We start from the raw sequence: 23,521 nt of genomic DNA on the forward strand, positions 1-23,521 counted from the left end.
AACATGGTTGACTCTTATTTACCCACTGAATTCAAGAATTGGGGATGGCCAACAAATGCTATCCGTGCCAGCGATATGTTATTCTCTAAGTCTGAATGAAGTCTGAAGACTTTTACAGTTAACAAGCTCTTTATTCAAAGGGTTTGTTCTGTTTCCAGAGCTCAACTAGATGTAAAACAGTCAAGAGGTATGATCAGTGAAACTAAAGTAAACTGCCTATGCTGAGCTGTCTCTCTGTGCTGCTGCTCCCTAGCTCTGTGCTTCTCAAAGAGGCAGATCCTACCTTGGGCTCGACCCTTTATACCTGTCTCTGATGCTGCCCTCTAGTGGTGCTGTGACTGTTACATCTGGTGTATGTGCAGATGTATGTACAGATCACTACACCGCACCCCCCCTCCTTTTGAGTTGATATGTTTCCTAAACTGATGCAAGAAAACGGTACAGAACAAGTGGTGAGAATAAGCAAATCTGCACACTGCGAAAACGATAAAGTTATACAGAAACAATTAACAGTATTATGAGTCCATCATAAGAAATGTTCATATTCGTCTTGTGGGTGTGTTGAAGTGTTATTACAAATCCAGCCGGTCGGGTGCCTTACGGCTTCTGCTGGAGCGTCGTAACGGTGGAGGTGGGGGTGACGGTTTGATGTCATCAAGAGTACTGTCTGGTGTTGTCTGGCTAGGAACGTCCTGTGAACTAATGGACTTGGTCAAGTCCAGTGTGGGGAACACCGGCGTCGTAGGCCGAAGCATTAACAGATCCCGGCGGTTGCGGCGAAAGAGTACTCCTACCGACAACTTGACAATGTAGGACCGCGGTGCCTCCTGCCTGATCACCGTGGCTGGCTCAGACCATCCGTCTTCTAGTTCGCTGATCCTGACGATGTCCCCCATGTTCAGTGGCTTGAGTGGGATCACATGTTGATCGTAGTATTGTTGTTGCTTGGACCGTAGTACCCGCATTTTTCGAGTACCAGAGCATTATCGGGGTTTCGGAATTGAATCGCCGGTAGGGTTGTCCGGGTGTTCCTGCCAAAGAGCATCTGCGCTGGCGACAGTCCTGAGCTCAATGGGGTTGCTCGGTAGGATAACAGTGCTAGGTTGATGTCCGAGCGTGAATCTGTTGCCTTGCTAATAAGCCGTTTAACGATGTGGACACCCTTTTCCACTTTCCCATTTGACTGTGGGTAGCGCGGACTGGACGTTACACGCCGAAAGCTGTATCGGTCTGAGAACTCTTTCCACTCCCAGCTCGCGAAGCAGGGACCATTATCTGACATTACCTCACGCGGGATTCCATGTCGCGCAATGTCTCCTGGCACGCCTTGATGACAGATGACGACGTGAGATCATGAAGTTTCATTACCTCCGGATAGTTTGAGTAATAGTCCATGATCAAGACGTAATCACATCCTGTGGCATGAAATAGATCAATGCCCACTTTTGTCCACGGCGCCATTGTGAGTTCATGTTGCTGCAGTGGTTCTTTACACTGTGTGTGTTGATGTCTTTGACAGGTGTCACATGTCATGACCATGTCCGTTATGTCTTGATTCATGCCGGGCCAGTACACAGCCTGTCGTGCTCGCCTTTTGCATTTCTCAATGCCTAGTTGGCCTTCATCAATCTTACGTAGCATCTCGATGCGGAGTGTGGCCGGAATCACAATCTGCACATTGCGTAGCAGCAGGTCGACTTCAATCAGTTCTGGCTTGACATTCTGAAATTGTGGACATTGTCCCCTCGTCCAACCGTGCTGGAGTAGGTGCAGCACCCTCGGTAAGGTTGCATCTTTCTGCATCTCTTGTTGGATTAGGCAAAGCTTCTCATCCGAAGCAGGCAAATTCTTCATGCATAACTGTGTTTGGGCCTCGATTTCTCTGATAGGGGCTGACGGTGCGTTGTCAGTGCCAATGGATCGGGACAGTGCGTCAGCAATGGCAAGGTCCCGCCCTGGGGTGTATATTAAGGCAAAATCGTACCTTCACAGCTTCATCATGATGCGCTGCAGACGAGGTGTCATGTCATTTAGATCCTTGTCTATGATGTGGACCAACGGTCTGTGGTCGGTTTCCACTATTAACGTGGGCAGGCCGTAAACATAGTCATGGAACTTCAGAATTCCAGTGAGGAGTCCAAGACATTCTTTTTCGATCTGTGCGTATCTGCACCCAGTTTGGGGTCATGACCCTGGACGTATATGCCACCGGGACCCAGTCAGACTGGTCGTCCTGTTGGAGGAGAACGGCGCCAATCCCGTCCTGGCTGGCGTCAGTGGAGATCTTGGTGGGTCTGGTTGCATCAAAGAAAGCAAGGGTTGGTGCCCTCATTAGTTGCTGTTTTAGATCCACCCATTCCTTTTGGTGACATTGTGTCCACTCAAACGCAGTCGTATTTCGTAGGAGATTGCGTAAAGCTGCCGTCCGTGCGGACAGGTTTGGGATGAACCTGCCGAGGAAGTTGACGAAGCCCAGAAATCTTAGCACCGCCTTCTTGTCATGTGGCGTCTTCATGGTCCCGATTGCAGCGATTTTCGCCTCATCAGGGCTGACACTCTGAGATGATATGGTATCACCACAAAAGGTTACAGACTCCTTCGCAAATGTGCATTTTGCCTGGTTCAGTTTCAAACCATATTTATGAATCCTCTGAAACACCTTCAGACGACAGAGGTGTTCTTCTTCAGTGGTGGACCATACGATGATGTCATCCACATAGACTCTGACACCCTCGATGCCCTCAGTCATTTGCTCCATTATCCTGTGGAAAATCTCTGACGCAGAGATAATGCCAAAGGGCATGCGATTGAAGCAGAAACGTCCAAATGGCGTGTTGAACGTGCACAGTAATCTGCTCGAATCATCGAGCTGTATCTGTCAAAACCCCTGCGAGGTGTCGAGCTTGGTGAAGATATAAACATTCGCCATCTCAGACGTGATCTCTTCACTCTTGGGGATGGGGTAGTGTTCCCGGCTAATGTTCTGGTTCAGATCCTTCGGGTCTATGCATATGCAAAGATCTCCAGAAGGTTTCTTAACACAGACAATGGAGCTAACCCAGTCAGTCGGCTGTGACTCGCGATATGACGCCTTGTGACTGCAGTCTATTGAGTTCCGCTTTCAACTTCTCCCACAGTGGAGTTGGAACCATCCTGGGCGAGTGAATGACTGGTTTGGTGTCTGTCTTCAGCATGATTTTGTACTGGCAGAGTAAGGTGCCCATGCCTTTGAGTACGTCAGGGTATTCTTGTAGCATGCTGTGAATTTTAGCTTCCAGGCTTGATGGATCCTGGGTGTGCATGTAAATGCGTTGCACCAGCCGCAGGTCTTTGCAGGCCTGAGCGCCTAACAGTGATGATTTGTTGTCATCTGCAATCTCGAATCGTAGCTGCTTGCGTATCATCTTGCTGTCCACCCGGAGATGGCACGATCCCTTTGAGGCGATCTGATTGCCGTTGTAGTCCTTCAGCCGACATGCAGCGGATATTATTTCATGGTCTCCTGGAATCGAATGGAGATCCTTGCTAGTGAGGAGATTAACTGAGGCCCCAGTGTCAAGCTTGAAGACTAATGGAAAGTCATTGACTTGCACAGTCGCAGTCCACTCACTGCTGGAATCAATGCTGGTGACCGGGTGAGGCTTGGCGATTGTTGCGTCATGTTCCTCGATTGTCTCGATCGTGTCCACAACAAGCGAGTTGTCGCAAGCGAGGTTGTCCTCGTCCGAGGAATACTCATCATTGGGTTTTTTGTGCTCCGTTGAATCTATGCTTTTTACATTGAAGTTCATGTGTTTCTGTCTAGTTGTCTTCATTAGCAGTGCAGCTCTGCACTGTGAGGCAAAGTGATTGTATTTGCCACACTTTAAACATTGTTTTCAGAAGCTGGACATTGCCCTTTTAAGTGGGCATGTCCGCAGTGAGAACACATCATGACGCTGTCCCTCCACGCTCGTGCATGCGCAGTAGGCCTTTCTTCCGTGTCAAATCTTCGGGAGAACTGCGCATGCGTGTGGCCTGCATCCAGGTTCGTGCGCGGGGATTGCCGCTAGAGGAGCGCCTTCTGGACGCCTGGGCCACCATTTTGACGGGCTCGACCTAGTGGTGAAGGCCTTGGTCCCGGTAAGTAAACTCCTCATATTCTTCTTTACTTTTTTCATAAGTAGAGCATCTTTGCATGGCTGTTTCTAGGGCTAGGTCTTTTCATTTAAGTAAGGATTTTCTAAGTCCCTCATCAGATATACCACTGACTATCTGGTCTCTGAGGAGGGAGTCACGGAGGTTTTCAAAGTTGCAGGATTGAGCTAGTAATTTTAAATCCGTTACAAAACTGCTGAAAGATTCTCCCGGTTTCTTATCCATCCAGTCCAAGTTGGTGAATATTCTGCATTGGCTTCCCTTCCCACCTTTAAGTCATTCCTTATGGAGAGTCTTTCACCCCCTTTGGGCCCTTTGATTTTTGCATCTGAAAGCTGTCCCTCCAGAACGTCATCTGAAAAGGCAATATCAGGATCCAAATGTGCATTGACAAGCCCAAGCTTTACCTGTCCACTATTTCTCTCAACCCTTCCACCATCTCTTGTCAGACTACTTATCTGGTATTAAATACTAAATGAGCAGAAATTACCTGCATTTAAACGCTGGGAACACCCACACCATTGTCCCCCCCCCACCCTTGCCACACACTCCTTGGCAGTGATTCCATCCCCCTCCATAACCAGTGTTTCAGACTGCACAGGCTGTATGCCTCAGCCCCCAATTTGACCCTGAGCTCTTTTTTGCACCTGCCTCAGACTGTTTGGAAAGAAACCGTCAACCATTCATGCCTTGGATATTTACAAACTTGACTCTTCCAATGCCCTCCTGATTGTCTCCCCTTTTCCAGTCATCATAAACATGAGTCCGTCTAAAACTCTGCCTGCATTCCAACTTTTACAAGGTCTATTTATAGGAACATAAAATAGGAGCAGGAGGAGGCTATTTGGCCCTTTAAGGCTGCTGCGCCGTTCATTATGATCGTAGCTGATCATCCAATGCATCGCCTGTTGCTGCCCACCCTCCCCCATATCCTTCAGTCCCTTTCGCCCAAGAGCTATCTCTAATCCTTTCCTCCCCCCCCCCCCCCCCCCCCCCCCCCCCCCCCGGTGACGACCAGCTTACAGGTCACCCAACCATGCTGCTACCCCCGATGGCGATGCCGACCACCACTCCAGCAAAATTTGTCGCCGTGCAATCAGAGGCGAAGGCAATGACATTGGCCTTCCTCCTCTCCATGCGCTCCGGTTTCTCTGAATCCCCAAATATCACCACCAAAGGATCCGGGTCCACTCCCTTCTCCACTAGATTTTCTGCATCTTTAACACCTTTAGATAATCATCACTATTCTAACTCCACTTCGTAAAATTTATATTTTAAAATTGAGTTTCAAAGCATGTGTCCATTGCCACATCTGTACGCCAAGAACACACAGATGCAATACACTTTTCAGAACTGAATCTTTCAAATCTCTCCACTTTGCAGAGATCATAATTGTCTTCCACAGCTGTAGGGGAAAAGGTAATTGGCATGCAGCCACCGCTAAGTCTGAATGAAGTTCTGCGTCTGCCTGAATGCTGTTGGTACAGCTTCCCTGTGTTTGTAGTGTAATAACCCTGGTATGGAGTCCTGTGGCTTTACAGCCTGGCCTCTATCCTTCATTGAACTTCATGCGCTCAGTTAAATTAGTGTTGAGGTACTAAATTAATATGTTGTTTATGTCTTCACAAAAGGGGAGGTTACTGCCAGTGCTACAGTAAGAGAAGGGTCAAGAAATTGAGTAGATAAAAGTAGAAAGTCAGCACTTGGGTTGCTTGCTGAGGGTATTAAGGGTGGGAATAGCAGAGGCTTTAACCACCTTCCTTTGATATGGGAGTAATGCTGGAAGATTGCAAATGTTATACCCGTAAATGTTAACTTCAAAGAAGAAAGGGATAAGCTAAGTATATTGCATAAGAACCATAATTCAACACAGAATTAATTGTCACTTGGAAAGGCATGAATTAATAAATGATAGCCGTGACAGATTTGTTACAGGCAAATTTGATTGAGTTCTTCGAAAACACAATAAGAAGATTGAGGTTGGTGTGGTTGATGCTGTATGTCTGGACTTTCAAAAGATATTTAATGAAGTGTCACATAATAGACTTATTTGCAAAATTGAAGCCCATGGTTTTAAAGGATGTAAGGCCAGAAAAAGTCATAATTGGCTAGGCACAGGAAAGAAATTAGCCTGGTGATTTGGTATTAGGACTATTTAGTGAAGAGGATAGTCGCAAGCTTCATTAGGACTTGGATAGATTGGTGAAATGGGCAGACTTTATTCGCAGGATATGGGAGTTGCTGGCAAGGCAAGCATTTCTTGCAAATTTCTAATTGCTCTTGAGAGGGTGGTGGTGAGCCACCTTTTTGAACTTCTGCAGTTAATGTTGTGAACTTACTTCCACGGTAATGTTAGGGAATGTTGTGAACTTACTTCCACGGTACCGTTAGGGAGAGATTTTAACCCAGCAGTGATGAAGGAAAGGTATATTTTCCAGTCATGACGGCAGTAACCAGATGGAGAGTTTGGCTTGGTGGAGTTCCCATGCACCTGCTGTCCTTCCACACAGTGAAGGTCACAGAATTAGGAGGCACTGTCCTTCCATGCACTAAATACATTACACTAAAGGGGCTGGTTTAGCACAGTGGGCTAAATAGCAGGCTTGTAATGCAGAACAATGCCAGCGCGGGTTCAATTTCCGTACCAGCCTCCCCGAACAGTGCCGGAATGTGGCGACTAGGGGCTTTTCACAGTAACTTCATTGAAGCCTACTTGTGACAACGATTACTATTATTATTAATACATGGGGCTGAATTCTCCGCCGTTGGGATTCTCTGTTTTGCCGGCAGCCTGAGGGGCTGCCCCAAAATGGGAGACCCCATTGGCCAGCCGGCGAAACGGAGAATCCCGAAGGCGTGCCACACCAGAACTCTGGTGCGGCGGGGTGGAGAAACCGGCCCATGGTATATGAAATTTATCACGCATACATGTGAAGTGACTCATTTTGGAATTCTCTGGCAATAGAAACTAAATGGTATGATTTTAGAAAGGCTCCAGGATCAGAGACTTGGGAGTTCACATATACCGATCTTTGAAAGTCGCTGGACAAGTTGAGAAGGCGGTTTAAAAAGCATATTGGATCTTGGGCTTTATGAATAGATGTAGAGCATCAAAGCAAAGAAAGTATTCCAAACCTTAATCACTAGTTAAGACACGGCTGAAGTACTGGGCACCACACTTCAGGAAGGGTAATGAAAATTTGGCCCATCCAAGTTTGTGTCAAACCTCTAAGAGTAATTTGGCTAGTTCCGTTCTCCCACCTTTTCCCCATAGATTGCGTGGTGGGATAGGGGGACTTGGTGGCTGTAGGTTTCTGGGGAAAAGAACAGAGAAACAGGACTCGTTCAAAGAGCTGATATAGATGTGTTGGGTAGAATGACTTTCATTTACGTTATATGATTCGGTGATAATATTTGCGACTTTTCTTTGCTTTATGTCATTGTAATTTCTTATGGAGGAAGGAACATGTGTTATGAGCATTTGCTCATGTATTAAAGGCTCCAATGTTCAGCTGAAATAGTGAGGTAATGCTGACTCTTTATAAATCATTGGTGTTATGGGGAGATTCTACAACACCAAGACAGGTAAATATACAAGTTAGATGCAGGAATAGACCATCTGGCCCCTCGAGCCAGTTCTATCATTCAATAAGGTTTTAGCTGATCTGACTGTGGCCTCAACTGCCCCCATACCCTTTGATTTCCTTCTCAACCAATATCTGCCCAACTTTGTCTTAAAAACATTGGCCTGTCTCGGGAAGAGTGTTCCGCCGACTCTGAACAATTTTGTCTTAAATAGAAGGGGCCTTATTTTTAAACTGTGTCCCTTCGTTCTAGTCTGTCCCACAAGGGGAAGCATCCACTCTGGCAGGTTCCCTCAGAATCATAGAATTTACAGTGCAGAAGGGGGCCATTCAGCCCATCGAGTCTACACCGGCCCTTGGAAAGAGCACCCTACTTAAGCCCCACACCTCCACTCTGTCCCCTTTATCCCTGTAACCATGTCTAACATTATTGGACACTTGAGGGCAATTTTTAGAATGGCCAATCCACCTAACCTACACATCTTTGGACTGTGGGAGGAAACCAGAGCATCTGGGTGAAACCCACGCACACACTGGAGAACATGCAGACTCCACACTGACAGTGACCCAAGCCGGGAATCGAACCTGGGACCCTGGAGCTGTGAAGCAACTGTGCTAACCACTATGTTACCATGCTGCCCCTTTGTATGTTTCAATAATGTCACTTCTCAACCATTTTTTCTAAATTTGGAATACCCAATACTTTTTTTTCCAATTAAGGGCAATTTAGCCTGGTAATTAACCTACTCTGCACGTCTTTTTGGGTTGTGGGAGCAAGACCCATGCAGACACGGAAATAATGTGCAAAATCCACACGGACAGTGACCCGAGGTTGGGATCGAACCCGGTCCTTGGTGCCGTGAGGCAGCGCTAACCACTGCGCCATCGCGCTGCCCGTCACCTTGTCATTCGTCTGAACTCCAATGGATGCAGGCCCAGCCTGTCCAACCTTTCCTCATGAGATAACCTTCTGTCCCAGGAATCAATCAAGTGAATGTTCTCCGAACTACTTCTAATTCAGTTAGCTCCTCCTTGAATAAGGAGACCAAAACTATTCTAGATGTGGCCTCACCAATACCCTTTCCAACTTTAGCAAAACATCCCTGCTTTTATATTCCATTCCCCTTGCAATAAACAACATTTCATTGCCTTGCTGATCACTTGCCATGCCTGCATACTAACTTTTTGTGATTAGGGTGGCACAGTGGTTAGCACTGCTGCCTCACAGCACCAGGAGCCTGGGTCCAGTTCCAGCCTTGGGTGACCGTCTGTGTAGAGTTTGCACATTCTTCCCATGTCTGCATGGGTTTCTCCGGGAGCTCCGGTTTCTTCCCACAGTACAAAGATGTGCAGGATAGGTGGATTGGACCATGCTAAATTGCCCCTTAGTGTCTAAAGGTTGTGGCGTTACGGGGATAGGATGGGGGTGTGGACCTTGGTAGGTGCTCTTTCAGAGGGTCAGTGTAAACTCGATGGGCCGAATGGCCTCTTTCTGCAATGTAGGGATTCTATGATTCCATTCCAACATATACCAGGATACCCAGACCGCTCTGCACCTCGAATTCTGCAACTTGTCTCCATTCAGATAATATGCTGCTTTTCTATTCTTCCTGCCAAAGTGGACAAGTTCACATTTAGTTGCTCTGAATGGAATACTTCTTATGGACTTGGCCAAAGCAATACAAATATGGGTGTCTTTTTGTTTGAGTTTATTTGGCGCAGATTTACAAAGCTGATGTTTTCATATATGCTGAAGCTTATCAAAAAAAGCCTTGTATAATTCAGCAGTAAATTATTCAGCTTCTTGTCGCCCAGTAAATCCCTGCAGTCATAATGTATTCACTTACACATACAAAGACATTCAATATATAAATGCAATCATATTTGCTCTGGAGTTTATTGCTTTCCTCATTTTATTTGTTGGAGTTTACTAAGAAACTATCAAATTATATTTGCTTCAAACTCTCAAGCCTGAACTGAACTGGATGACTGACCTTGGTTAGTCCTTGAAGCAAGATCTTGCTGTTTTCAATGTCTGTTGCAGTGTATTTTTAGGTGGTCTTTATTGTTTGCTCAGTTACTTCATATATTAACACACTATGGCAATGATAGGTGTTCATCCATGTAGCTTGTCCTGTCATTTGGATTCTCTTTTTAAAGTCCACATTTACGGTTTTGTTTATGTCCACTTTAGACTCAGCAGTGTGCTCTCACTCCTGAGTCTTACGGTTGTGCATTTCACTGCAATGGTGACTTTGGGTAGCACTGCTGTTTCACAGCGCCAGGGTCCCAGGTTCGATTCCCCACTTGGGTCACTGTCTGTGCGGAGTCTGCACATTCTCCCTGTGTCTGCGTGGGTTTCCTCCGCGTGCTCCAGTTTCCTCCCACAAGTCCCAAAAGACGTGCTGTTGGGTAATTTGGACATTCTGAATTCTCCCTCTGTGTACCCGAACAGGCGCCGGAATGTGGCGATCAGGGGCTTTTCACAGTAACTTCATTGCAGTGTTAATGTAAGCCTACTTGTGACGAGAAAGATCATCATTGTTACTCGTCAAATCTATTTCATTTGCTGTCAAATAATTGGGATGACCTGGGGTCAAACAGAAAATCATTTCCTTAATGATTCTCTCTATGATCCGATACAACAAAGAATAATCTACCATATTATTCTTCTAGTGAGACTTTTTTACACTTAAATACATAAAATGTTTGAGTCAACAGTTTGTTTTTGGTTGCATCTAATTGGCCAATAATCTTGCATTTGAAATCAATATATGAACAACTGCAATAGCTGGGTATAAATTAATTTTTGTAGTATTGCAAGAATGCCAATTCTCCTATTGCCAGCTCAATTATGCCTATAATGTGCATCAACAGTAAGGAGATAAATATGGCAGGAGTTCACTTTTTTCATCAGTGTTTTGTCAAATCATAACGTTAACAAATTAGTCTACATTGTGTCACTGTTCAGCATTTTCCAAAATATACTTTATGCATTTAAGGTAAATAAGTTTGTCAATGTCCAAACACTATATTCTAATACTAAAAGTAAAGGTGTGGAAGAGGAGAAGAAAATGAATTTAAGAGGGCAGGATTGTAGTGCTCGAGGGGGTTTAAGGAAATTGGACAGGGTGAGGCCATGAAGGGTTTTGGAAACAAATATGAGAATTTTAATTTGAAGTATTGAAGGACCAAGTGTCAAAATACATCAGCAAGGATAAGGTTGATGAATAAGAGGCCCTTGTTTCAGGATAGGAGTCAGGCAGCAGGGTTTTGGTGAGCTGACATTGGCGGAGAACGGGAGGCTGGCCAGGAGACCAAAGCACGTCTAAATATTTTGATAGTAGATGAGTTGTGGGACATTGGTATTGAGATGCAATTGGCAGGTTTTCTGGTGGAGGTCATGGGAACAAAAACTCGACTTGGGCTGAAAAAAACAAGTTTGCAAACACTTTCTTTAAGCCCATGAGTGTGTCTGGGTAAAGGAGTGTGTCTGGGTAAAAGAATGGAGTTATTAGCAAGATTAGTGAGTTTGTGATGGAGGCCAAAGACAGTAATTTTGATCTTTCCAATAGTTGGCTAGCTAAATTCAGGGCTTATCTAAAATTAGATATTGAAAAACAGTCTTAACACCATAGAGGCAGTGAAGGAGCTGAAGGTTAGAAGTGCACATCAGTGAACATGTTTTGAATGAAGTTCAGAGGGGGGCAGGGAGAGATCTTTCTTGAAGATTCAAGGTGATGCCAAGTGCAGGGATGGGAAGCAAATCTATTAGTCCAAGTCCCCTGGCTAGTATCAGAAAACTGAGGGGGAACAAACTGAATATTGGAGGTGTGTTTAACCATGTCAAGGTTGCAGGGGATGAAGAATGAGGATTATGCACAGTGCTGTTTGTTGGCAGATATCCAGTAGTTACAGACGCAACAAGGATTGTTTTTTATGCATCTAGTGTGATTCAGGATCACATGGTTTCAAACGCACTTTAATGCACACTGTATAAAACCTATGCTATTTTTAAGCAACTATTGTACAGTATTACCAGCAATTAATATAACCTGTCCCCTTTACAAAGTTCAAGCTGATCATACTTTTAATCTTTCAACCAAGTCTGAAGAAAATAAAGACGTGGTCGAAGGTTTCAGCAGTAGATAACTGAGGAAAAGGGTGGAAGCAGGTATTGTTACAGAACTGGACATGGGCTGTCTTAATGATGATGTGGATGGATGGCGAGAAGCTCATTGAGGGGTCGCTTCTTTTGCCAAACACCTTAACTCAGTGTTCCCTAGTTGTCAACCCTCCCAACAATGGGAATAGTTTCTCCTTCTGCACTCTGTCCAAGACCCTCATAATTTTGAAGATCTCCATCAAATGTCTGCTTAATTTCTTCATCTCTAATGAAATCAGCCCCAGTGCCTCAAATCTTTCTACATAACTGAAACCCCAGAATCATTCTCCTCAATCTTTTCTTCATCCTCCCCTATGTTGTATAAATGTTCAGCATAACATCCTTCTCTTGTGTCTCTGTTTATTTTCTCCATATTCACACCCTGGCCAAATTGCTGGAGCAAAGCCAGCTGGGATATTCTTCCCATTTGGACTGCTTTAAGTGTTGATCAAGAAAATGTTATTTGTGACTTTGGTTAGTGACATTTTGGTGCTGTGGAAAGGGCACAAATCTGAGAACAGACTGCATGTTTTAGGACCTACAGTGATTTTTTTTGTGTGAAGAAGATGGTGGTTTTGAAAGGGAAATGGACAGTAGCTGAAGGGTGAGAATCAAAGTATTATAGCTTGTGCTCAAGAAAGAACTCATATCTGGAATTATTCTTCTGAAATTCTTCAAATTTGGATTGGACAGAGTAATTCAGGACAGCACTCAACAAGGGAGAGGAATGCTCTGGTCATTTTTGTTTCTCTTTAATATCAAATCCTGTTGCAGATCTTGAGACAAATGAGATGTGTCCAAAAAGGACTCCTCCTTTAAGATTATGAAGACTAGGTAACATGCAAGAGATTGAAGAGAAGTACTAAGGAGGATTTGTGGCCAAAAGTATAAATGATAACCGTTCTTCTGCTTGGCATGAAGGGGGAAATGTAGTAAACAGGGTCAAGTTGGAGCTTGGTAAAGGAAAATTTGAACCAAATTGACCTGTTGTGGAGTGCTGAATCAGCCCAGCCTACTGTGCTCTGGGCAGAAATGATAATTGACTAGCTGATGAAGTTCAATTGAATCTTGAGAGGTTGACATGTTTCTGGGAACTATGATTCTTCTTACTGGTTGCCAGATAATCTTGTAATCAGTGGCCAAATGGATACAGGTGGCCTGGTTAACCTAGATGTGTACATTCTACTAGTGCACACTGCTGTTTCGGCTGCTTGGTGTTAGCTAGTTAAACAACAGGTGTACTTCTAAGTGCACTTGGAGTCCCTGAGGTTTATTTCCTGTAGACTTGCATCTTTCTTGGTTTATGAAGTATAATTTGTCCCTACAGGGACTGTATAAACACTCCATGTCAGGCCAGTGTTGACTTGGTTAATATTCAGACTTCTTAGATTTAACTGACGTCAGACAAATGAAATCACCACCATACTGAAAACTAATTTTAAAAATCCTAAACAATTTCCATTACAGAATGTCAATTGCACTTCTAAAGCTTTGAATGCAGCAAGAAAAATGCATTTTATTTGTTCTATTTTTCAGATAAAGGATGATCATATTGTTGCCTGAAACAGGCAGCTGAGGGGGAAAGGAACAAAAGCTGTAAAATGCCCAAATCTGGGTCTGCCAGAACAGCACAGACTGAAAGTTCTGATTGCACCAGCAATATGGTTGAAAAACAGACTGGAAGAAAGGTAAACCATGCTTTATAGTACAATCTTCTTGTAAACAGTAGGTTTGAATAACTGTCTTTGTATGTTTGTTATAACCGTAGATTTGCGCACTTGTATTTAACATGTGCAAATTTGAATGTATTAATTTGAATTTCCCATCTTGGGGGGGGGGGGGGGGGGGGGGGGGGGGGGGGGACTCCAACGTGAAGTCTCATTTTCAATGACCATTATTCAAGAAAAGAGTTTTTGTTTGATTCTGTGAGCTTTGCCTATTTGAATTTTGGTTGAGTATTGATTTCCTCGTCGGACTGAGGACCTTTATCTGACAGGAGTCAAACGTTTGACTGGAAGAGAGAATTCTTGCCGTCACATAGACATGTATTCCATGTCCTCCATGTTAGTTACCACTAATCTCTCATACTGAGGATACAATATTCAAAATAATAATGTTACTGCATTCTACATTTTTTGGATCGAAGCATTTATGGTTTTAGTACCAGGTATAGTTTTTCTTAAGTCTGCAGGGAGAACACATTATTATGTAAAGCAGCATACTACAATTTGAGTCGTTTTCACACCAGTCACGTAGACATAATTTCACACTTTTATTTTTTCCTGAGGTTCTGAAGCCAATTCTGAGTCACTGTATATGTACAGAATTCTAATCATTATGACAGGACACTCCTGCTAAGTGCATTTCAGAGCAAATGACATTGGAAAACAATGCATTTAATGTGTGCTACTTTTCAAAATGCAGGAATAACGCTGCCAAATAAGAAAACAAGTTCTGTTCTGAAATTCTCTTCATTCTTTGTGCTGGTGTGTTATACTGTCATTTCCAGGGGCTGGGGAGTGATTGTTATTGCTGAATTATGCAGACAGGCCCTAACCTGATCCGAACTGTAGGGCAAGCTGCCCCTGGAGGAATGATAGGAGCCAGTAACTCACCTCTTATTAAATCAAGCTAATTTCAGATGATCTTCTGACCATTACTATAAATTCTGAGAGACCTTGACTGACCTTTGGTTTCAACTCCATTTTCCTGCTGGCTCCCCATATTCCTTAATTTGCTGGAACATTCTGCCTTTCCCAGCCTTAAATGTATTCAATGATGGAGCATCCACAACATTCTGGGGCAGAGACAAAGATTCCAAAAAAGTTCAAAGATGTGTATGCTAGTTGGATTGGCCATGATCAATGCACGGGGTTGCGGGAATAGAGTGGGAAAGTGGGCCGAGATAGAGTGCTCTTTCAGAGGATCAATACAGACTCGATGGGCTAAATGGTCTCCTTCAGCACTGTAGTGATTCTTTTGATGCACATCCCTTTGAGTGAAGGAATTTCTCTGCATCAGTCCTTTACCCTGAGATTGTGCCCCATGTTTTAGATTCCTCAACGCAATGGAAACAATCTCTGTGTCCATCCTATAAAGCCTTTAGAATTTTGTAGGATTCAGTGACACACCTCTCGTTGTTCTAAACTCCAGTGAATATAGGTCTAATTTACTTGGCATCTCTTATCGTAGAACAATCATAGAATTTACAGTGCAGAAGGATGCCATTCGGCCCATCGAGTCTGCACCGGCCCTTGGAAAGAGCACCCTACCTACACCCACACCTTTCACCCTATCCCAGTAACCCCACCCAACTTTTTTTAGACCGTAGGGCAATTTAACATGGCCAACCCACCTAACCTGCACATCTTTGGACTGTGGGAGGAAACCGGAACACCCAGAGGAAACCCACGCAGACACGAGGAGAACATGCAGACACCACACAGACAGTGACCCAAGCCAGGAAGTGAACCTGGGACCCTGGAGCTGTGAAGCAACTGTGCTAACCACTGTGGTAGGACATAGGACATGGAGGACATAGTGTACATGTCTATATGGAGGACATGGAATACATGTCTATGTGCCCCCCTTGATCCAGATACCAATTTAGTGAACCTTCACTACACACCGTTAACTTGCATTCTCTGTAACTCCATGATATTGTTGGCCCGGAAGAAATAACGCATTCGTTCAGCATATTGGTTCCAGTCTTTAACACCAGCATCAAATGCATCTAACCACCCAAATAGAGGCATGGCAAATCTAGGAAATCCAAACCTGGGTCCAGAAAATCTGGGAGATTGCTCGACAAAAACCCAGTTTACTCCTCGTCGCCAGTTTAATAAGTATGTGCGAGTCCAAACCAAGTAAAAATGGAACAAAGATTTATTTACAGTATATTTCCACTCCCCAAAAGACTCCTACCAGGTACCTTTTTGGTCGGTGTCTTACTGGCCAGCCTTATATACTCTGGGTTCTCTAGGTAATTGAGATAACCCCCCCCCCTCCCAAGCAGGGGAAGATGAGCATTTCCACCCCGTAGGCACCTCGCGGGATATTACACGGACCATTCCTGAATGTAGTGAATTTTGGAAAATCATAGCTAGAGTATCCACTATCAAAAGAACAAAGAAAAGTACAGCACAGGACCACTGCAGCTATCTCTTTTAGAACCCGAGAGCATAGGCCGTCGGACCCCGGGGATTTGTCGGAATTTCATCCTTCAAGTTTCTCCAATACTATACATCTCAGCTGATAGTAAATTCCTCACTTATTTTAGCCCATCAGTTAGCATTTATTTCTAGTATGGAACTTGTGTCTTCTACTGTGAAGACAAACACAATATTTGTTTAATGCTTCTGCCATTTCCTCATTCCCCATGATAATTTTTCCTGCCCAACTTCAATACTAGATCGAAGATTGTGGAACCAACGAGCAATAAACTTATGTTTAGATGGAATCTATGGATAAATGTGAGGCTATCCATTTTGGTTGGAGGAATAAAAAGGCAGCTTATTATCTAAATGAAGAGAAACTTCAAAATATTTTGGTGCAGAGGGTCTACATGTCCTCATGCATATCAGGATATTGAACTTGGTCAGCCATGGCAGAGCAGGCTCGAAGGGCCAAATGGCCGCCACTTTTTTAAAAATATTTTTATTCGCCATACTTTCATTTTCGCCATACAAAGAGAAAAAAACAACAAAACAACCGTAACAATATAAAACCTAAAACATTGACTCATAGAACAAAAACGAACCCCCCTTAGCATTCAATGGCAAGCAACTCCCAAAGGTGCATAATAAACAAACCCCAAGAATTGTAGAACCCCTCCTTTGCCCCCCTCAGCTCAAGCTTCACCTTCTCCAGGGTCAAAAACTCCAAAAGGTCTTCCCGCCACGCTGAAGCACAGGGCAGAGAAGCTGACCTCCACCCCAACAAGACCCGCCTATGAGCAATCAGCGAGGTGAAGGCTAAAATGTCTTCCCCACACCCACCTGCGCCTCTAGCCGATCTGACATCCCAAAAGCGGCTTCCAGGGGACCTGGCTCCACATTGTATGTCGAACCCCCGAGATAGTGCTAAATACCTCCCTCCAATAATTTTCCAGCGTTGAGCAGGACCAAAACATATGAACATGGTTTGTGGGACCCTTCCCACATCACTCACAGACATCCTCCATCCCCTCAAACAGCCGGCTCATCTTTGATTTAGTGAGGTGCACCCTATACACAACATTTGCCCTTCGAGCCTGCTCCTCCATCCTCCAGGGACACCCTACCGTCCTCTAGGATCCTTCCCATAAATCACCGATACAACCCACCTTCTCCAACACCCCCGCTGACCATACCGCCTCTAACTATGTTATCGGGAAGGTTGGGAAAACCTTCCTTGCAAAATCGCGAGCCTGCAGATACCTAAACCCTTCCCCCTGCTCCAACCCGTACTTCTCTCCAAACTCGCAAATCATCCCCCAAGAAACAGATCCTTCATTTCCTTATTCCCCCTCTCATCCATCTCCAAAACCTTGCATCCATCCTCCCCGGCTCGGACCCATGATTCTCTCTAATCAGCATCCCCCTTGACTGGGCCCCCATCTTAAAGTACTGCTTAAACTGTCTCCAGATCTTCAAAGTGGCCACAACCACCGGACTCACTGAATACATGCCCGGTGCCAACGCGAGCGGCGCCGTTGCCAGCATCCACAAACCTGACCCCTTACACGAACCCTCCTCCATCTTAACCCATCGGGATTCCCCCCTAACCCAGCCCTGCATCTTCTCCGCATTAGTAAGTTTGGGAGGACTAGCACCCTCTCCCTGCCTGACGCACTCTCTGCAAGACCACCCTCCTAACCCTGACCACCTCTTTCCCCCCTCCCCCCGCCAAAATAAACGAGGTGACCAATTTGTCCACCCCCTTGAAGAAAGATTTCAGTAGGAAGACCAGCAGGCACTGAAATCGTAACATAAATCACAGTAACACATTCATTTTAATTGCCTGCACCCGACCTGCCAACGACAGAGGGAGGTTGTCCCACCGTGCAAGATCGGCCTTCACCCTTCCCACCAAACTAGTAAAATTATACCTTCGGAGCCCACCCCAGTACCCCAGCCCACCGCGCCACCTGCATTCCCCAGTACCTAAAGTGGGTTTTGCTTCTATTTTTTATGTATGTTTGTATGTAATCACAGCAAGTTAGTATGCAGATGAAACAGTTAATAAGGAAGGCAAATAGAATTCTGATGTTCATTGCTAATGGAATAGAGTATAAAAGTAGGAAAGTGCTGTTGCTGCTATATAGGGCATTGGTGAGACTGTATCTGGAATACTGTGCACAGTTTTCATTCCCTTGAGGATGGATTTAAATTAATTAGAGGCGGTTCAGAGAAGGTTCGCTAGATTGATTTCAGGGATGAAGGACTTGTCTTATGAAGAAAGATTGAGCAGTTTAGGCCTCTACTCACTGGAGTTTAGAAGAATGAGAGGAGAACTAATTCAGGTATATAAGATGCTAAAGGGGATTGACAGAGTTGATGGAGAGTGGATGTTTCCCCTTGTTGGACATTCCAGAACGAGAAGCCATAGTTTTAGGCTAAGAGGTGGCAGATTTAATACAGAAATGAGGAGGAATTACTTCACTCAAAGGGCCGTGAATCTCTGGAATTTTCTGCCCCAGAGTACAGGGGGCAGGAAGGATATGAGGCCGAGGTTAGATCAACTGTGATCATATTGAATAACAGGGCAGGCACGAGGGGCTGAATTGCCTGCTCCTAATTCTTTTGTTCTTATGTATTGCTCCAAGAAACTGTCACAAAAACATTCTACAAACTCATTCTTGCCAATTTGATTGTCCCAGTCTATGAAGATGAAAGTCCCCCAAATTACACTTCCCTTGTTTCAGACTCCATAATTTCTTGTTTAATGCTCTGCCCAACAGTATAACTACTGTTTGGGGCCTAAAAACTACTCGCACCAATGATTCTTGCTAATCCTAACTATCCAACTATACTGATTCTACTTCATGATATTCAGATATTTTCTCATGTCATTTGCTTTCAGGGCTATCCCCCCCTCCTTCGCCATTCTGGTTGTCTTTTGGAAATATTGCGTACTCTGGAATATTTATTTCCCAACCTTGATCCCTTGTAACCATGTTTCTGTAATGGTGATTAAATATCAATCATTTATCTCTATTTGTGCCACTAATTCATCCATATTATTGCAGATGCTTCATGCATTCAGATAAAGAACCTCTAATTTTATTTAAAACATTTTTAAACTTCTATTCCCTACCTTATTCGCTAATGTATGTTTTTTGTTTAAACTCTGTCCTTTCCTGTCCCTCTATGCTTGTCTTTGCTCACATCACCACTGTTCCGATACTCCAACCTTTCTGTTTGGACTTCTCAGTCACCCGTTATCTCACCCCCATCCTCCTGTTAGTTTACAGCTGTATCCACAGCCCTAGTTATACAAGTGGCTAGGTCACTGGTCCCAGCCAGTTAAAATGGAGCCCATCCCAATAGAATAACTCTGTCTTCTTTGAGTACTGATGTCAATCGCCATGAATCAAAACCTCTTCTTTCCACTTTGAGACACCTGCTTATTTCTGTAATCTGTTTAAGTCTCTGCTAATTGGCATGTGGTTCAGGTAACAATCATAAGTGATCTCTTTTGATGTTCAGTGTTTTAATTTAGACTCTTAACTCCTCAAATTCTCTTGGGTAAAATGGTCAACTGTTTCCACATGGATCACGACAACTGGATGCTCCCCCTTCCACTCAAGTTCCTCTGCAGCCATGAACAAATGTCCTTAACCCTGACACTGGGCAGGCAACATGACCTTTGGAGTTCCTTGTCATGGCTGCAAAGAACAGTTTCAATCTCCTCTGACTATATTGTCTCCTATCACCACCATGTTTGTCTTGGCTCCACCCACTTGAATGGCATCCTTCACCATGGTCAATTCACTCATCCACCTTGCGGTCCTTCTCCTCATTCACACTGGCATCAAACACCTCATACCCATTGGACGAAGCCAGGGGGTCAGGTTCCTCCATAATTACGTGCTGGATTTCTATATCTGCCTGATCTGTAGTCACACCCTACTGCCTCTGAATGTTGACCAACTCTAAAGTTACCTTCCTAGCCCAAGGGGTGTGACCAACATCTGGAATAAGGTGTCCAGGAAATAGTCCCCCTTCATGAAGCATTGCAGTGTCCGCAGCTCTGTCTCCAGCCCAATGACTTTGAGCCAAAGTTTCTCAAATTGTAGACACTTAATGCAGATGTGTTTTCCCTTGATCACACTGGTATCCAGGAGCTCCAACATTCCACAGCTGCAACACATCATATGTCCTGTAATTTATATGTGTTAGTTAATTAATTACTTTTGCGTAATTATTAATAAACCCTATTACTCCCAGTAACTATTACTTCTGCTAACAAAACTTGATTATACCAATAAAACCTTGCAGTTATTAATAAATTACACACTTTTGAAAGTTGGGGGAGAAAAATACTAATCAACCAATCACTTATCCGTTTCCCTGTGACCTTGCACTTTGATCATTCTCTGAATACGGTTAGTACACAGCCCCCTGCTGACTCTGCTCTCTAATGGACACACGCCTCTCCTTCTGCATTCCCTAATGGACTCTTGCCTCTCCCTCCCCGCACTCCCGAATGGACTCTCGCCTCTTCTTCCGCACTCCCGAATGGACTCTCGCCTCTTCCTCCACACTCCCTAATGGACTCTCACCTCTCCCTCCCCGCACTCTCTAATGGACTCTCGCCTCTCCCTCCCTGCACTCCCTAATCAGTTGCCAACTAGCACGGAGTGTTAGGTGATCCTGACCTTCGCGCGGCCTCTGAGGCATCGAGGTGCCTGGATTTTATTGGGATTAAAAAATCACGTTGAGGGTGGACTACAGTAAGTAGACTCAACACGAGCTCTATCACTGATCATTGTAGAGCATTGCTATGTATTTAAAGAAAAGAAGTGCTGGAAATACTCGGGTCAGGCAGCATCAATGGGGAGAGAAGCAGAGTTAACATTTCAGAATTGTTGAAAGGTCATGGATCTGAAATTTTAACTCCACTTCCCTCATATACTGATGAAGTGCAGCTCATTACATTGCACATGATTAAGTTTCAGCAGGATTCACTTCATAAATCCTTGTTTTACTTGTGGAAACGGTGCTTTTTTTGTGAGCAGGAAACAAAAATGCTGAAAAAGTAAAGCTGAATCATCATGCATCTATTTAACCATACCTTCTGCTTTTTGTGGCCATTCTTCTCTTTGTGCTCTTTTACCTTTACTATCAGAAACTCTAATTTGAACATTAAATCTGTTACTTCATGAAAATATTTTTTGAAAGAAAGAAATGCACTGGATTCCTTTTGTCTATATACAGTTTCTTGTAAGAATTCAATTAAATTAATCAATTGTTCAGGACAATTTTGGACTCATGGAAAAAGGCGATTGTTTTCACACTTTTTATTCTTAGATTTATTGAATGTTTGAAACTTAATTTGAAAACACCCACTCATCATGGTGTACATGTATGAAGCATTAGATTTGCATTTTCCATTTGTGTTTTAGATTTGTGCAATAAAGGTGTAAAGCTATACTTCAAATTGGTGGCCGTTTTCCCTTTGAAATGGAAATCCGGATTTTATTGCCAAAATACTAATTTTTGGTATCTGGAATACTGATTCCTGTTGGGAAAAGTTGGCAGCTCTGTAATGGACCTTCGTCTCTCCCTCCCCCCACTTAATATAATAATAATAATAATCACTTATTGTCACAAGTAGGCTTCAATGAAGTTACCGTGAAAAGCCCATAGTCGCCACATTCCGGCACCTGTTCGGGGAGGAGGCCGGTACAGGAATTGAACCCATGCTGCTGGCATTGTTCTGCATTACAAGCCAGCTCTTTAGCCCCACTGTGCTAAACCAGCCCCTACTTTCATGGACTCTCGCCTCTTCTCCCCCCCCCCCCCCCCCCCGCCCCGGGTCCACCGCCGCCCGATCTAATGGACTCTACCCTCTTCTCCCCCCCCTGCGCTCTACCGGGCTCTCGTCTGCCCCCCGTTCTAATAGGCTCTCGCCTCCTTCTCTCTCTCTCTCTCTCTTTCCCCCCCCCCCCCCCCCACTGCTCTAATAGATGTTCTAGACCCTACTCTTACAGCTGCAATGTTATGTACTTGGCTAGCCTTCTGCTTTATGGAGACCCCAATAATTGATAATTGGGATGTAGGTGATCAAGCTGCGGTTGAATATTGAATGAAATTTGTTATTCAAACGTTATTGCTAGACAAGTGACAAATTGTATCTGCCGCATGCTAGTTCAAGCGTTTTGTCTTCCACTGGAGACTTGCATTGGCTGTTCTGTTCCATTATTAGTTATGAATTGAGCTGAGCACTGTATTAGTCAGCAAGCAATCCCACCTCTGACCTAATAAGAGAGGGGAGGTCATTGAAAAAGCTGGAGATTGTTGCGCTGATGCTGCTATGGTGTGGAACTCCGCCAATGGTGTCTTGGGACTTCAGAGATTGTACTCCATGATATCTGAACTATATTCAAATTTGATTGTCAAATATCTAGCAACTGTTGTAATGACTATTTTCTCATTGACCTCAGTCTTGCAGGAGCTCTGTACAAATACTGCCTTGTGCCCTTCACAATGAGAACACCCTCCATTGTGTTGTGTGGCACCACCACAGTGCTAATTAGAATAGATTCAGAATAGATCTAATAGCTCAACTGGGCATTCATGAGGTATTGTGGTGTGCCAGGAGTAATTAAATGATATTCCACCACAAATTATAACCATAAGGTCCAGCATATACTTACCATCAAGGCAGGTGCCCAACCTTGGTTCAGTGAGGAATATAGAAGAACACGCCAGAAGGAGCACCAGGCATATCTAAATAAGAGGTACCAACCTGGTGAAGCTACTACACGGGTACGGGAAACAGCGGAAGCCACATGCTTCAAGCGAAGTGATCCTACTACCAATAGCTCAGAGTTGCTACATCCAGTTGTGATTGGTGGTGCACATTTAAACAACTAATGGGAGAGGGGGTGTTCCATTAACATGCCCATTCTGAGTGAATCCAAGAGTGCAAAAGACAAAAAGTTAAAGCATTTATGGCCATCTTCAGCCGGAAATCTAAAGCAGATGATCCATCTCTACCTTCTCCTGAAGCCTCGACTATCACAGAAGCCAGCCCTCAGCTAATTTGATTCACTCTGCATGTTATCAAGTAAAGGCTGAGTACATTGGAAACCGCAACGATTGTAGACTCTTGACAACTTCCCAGTTGTAATGCTTGAAGACCCGTTCTTCGTAACCAGCTGTGCCTCTGGCAAAGCTGTTCCAGTACAACTCAACACCGACATTTACAAAATAACTTGTTAAATTCTCTGTGTATGTCCTGTCCATGAGGAGCAGGGTAAATCCATGTCGGCCAGTTGCTGCCATATCTCATCTACTCAATCTGTGAGAGATGGAAGGTTTCATTGTCGTTTTTCATTTTTTCTACCAAAACAGTATATACTTATTAATAATCTGCGCACTAGTCCTTCCTTTCGTTCTACCAGGAACAGTGGGCTGCAGACCTCACT

The 23,521-nt window shown here is 44.3% G+C and overlaps 1 protein-coding gene across 4 annotated transcripts in view; it reads left to right on the top strand.

Moving 5' to 3' along the window:
• ankrd12 (ankyrin repeat domain 12) overlaps positions 1 to 23,521 on the top strand; it is a 257,267-nt gene that overhangs the window by 125,886 nt on the left and 107,860 nt on the right. For all 4 annotated transcript variants that reach the window (XM_072468358.1, XM_072468357.1, XM_072468360.1 and 1 more), the window contains exon 2: positions 13,423 to 13,574. In XM_072468358.1, the coding sequence (XP_072324459.1) occupies positions 13,488 to 13,574 (87 nt within the window). In that variant the 5' untranslated portion in view covers positions 13,423 to 13,487. The remainder of the gene's footprint in view (positions 1 to 13,422; positions 13,575 to 23,521) is intronic.

Source organism: Scyliorhinus torazame, chromosome 11 (genome assembly GCF_047496885.1).
Source record: "Scyliorhinus torazame isolate Kashiwa2021f chromosome 11, sScyTor2.1, whole genome shotgun sequence".
NCBI lineage: Eukaryota > Metazoa > Chordata > Chondrichthyes > Carcharhiniformes > Scyliorhinidae > Scyliorhinus > Scyliorhinus torazame.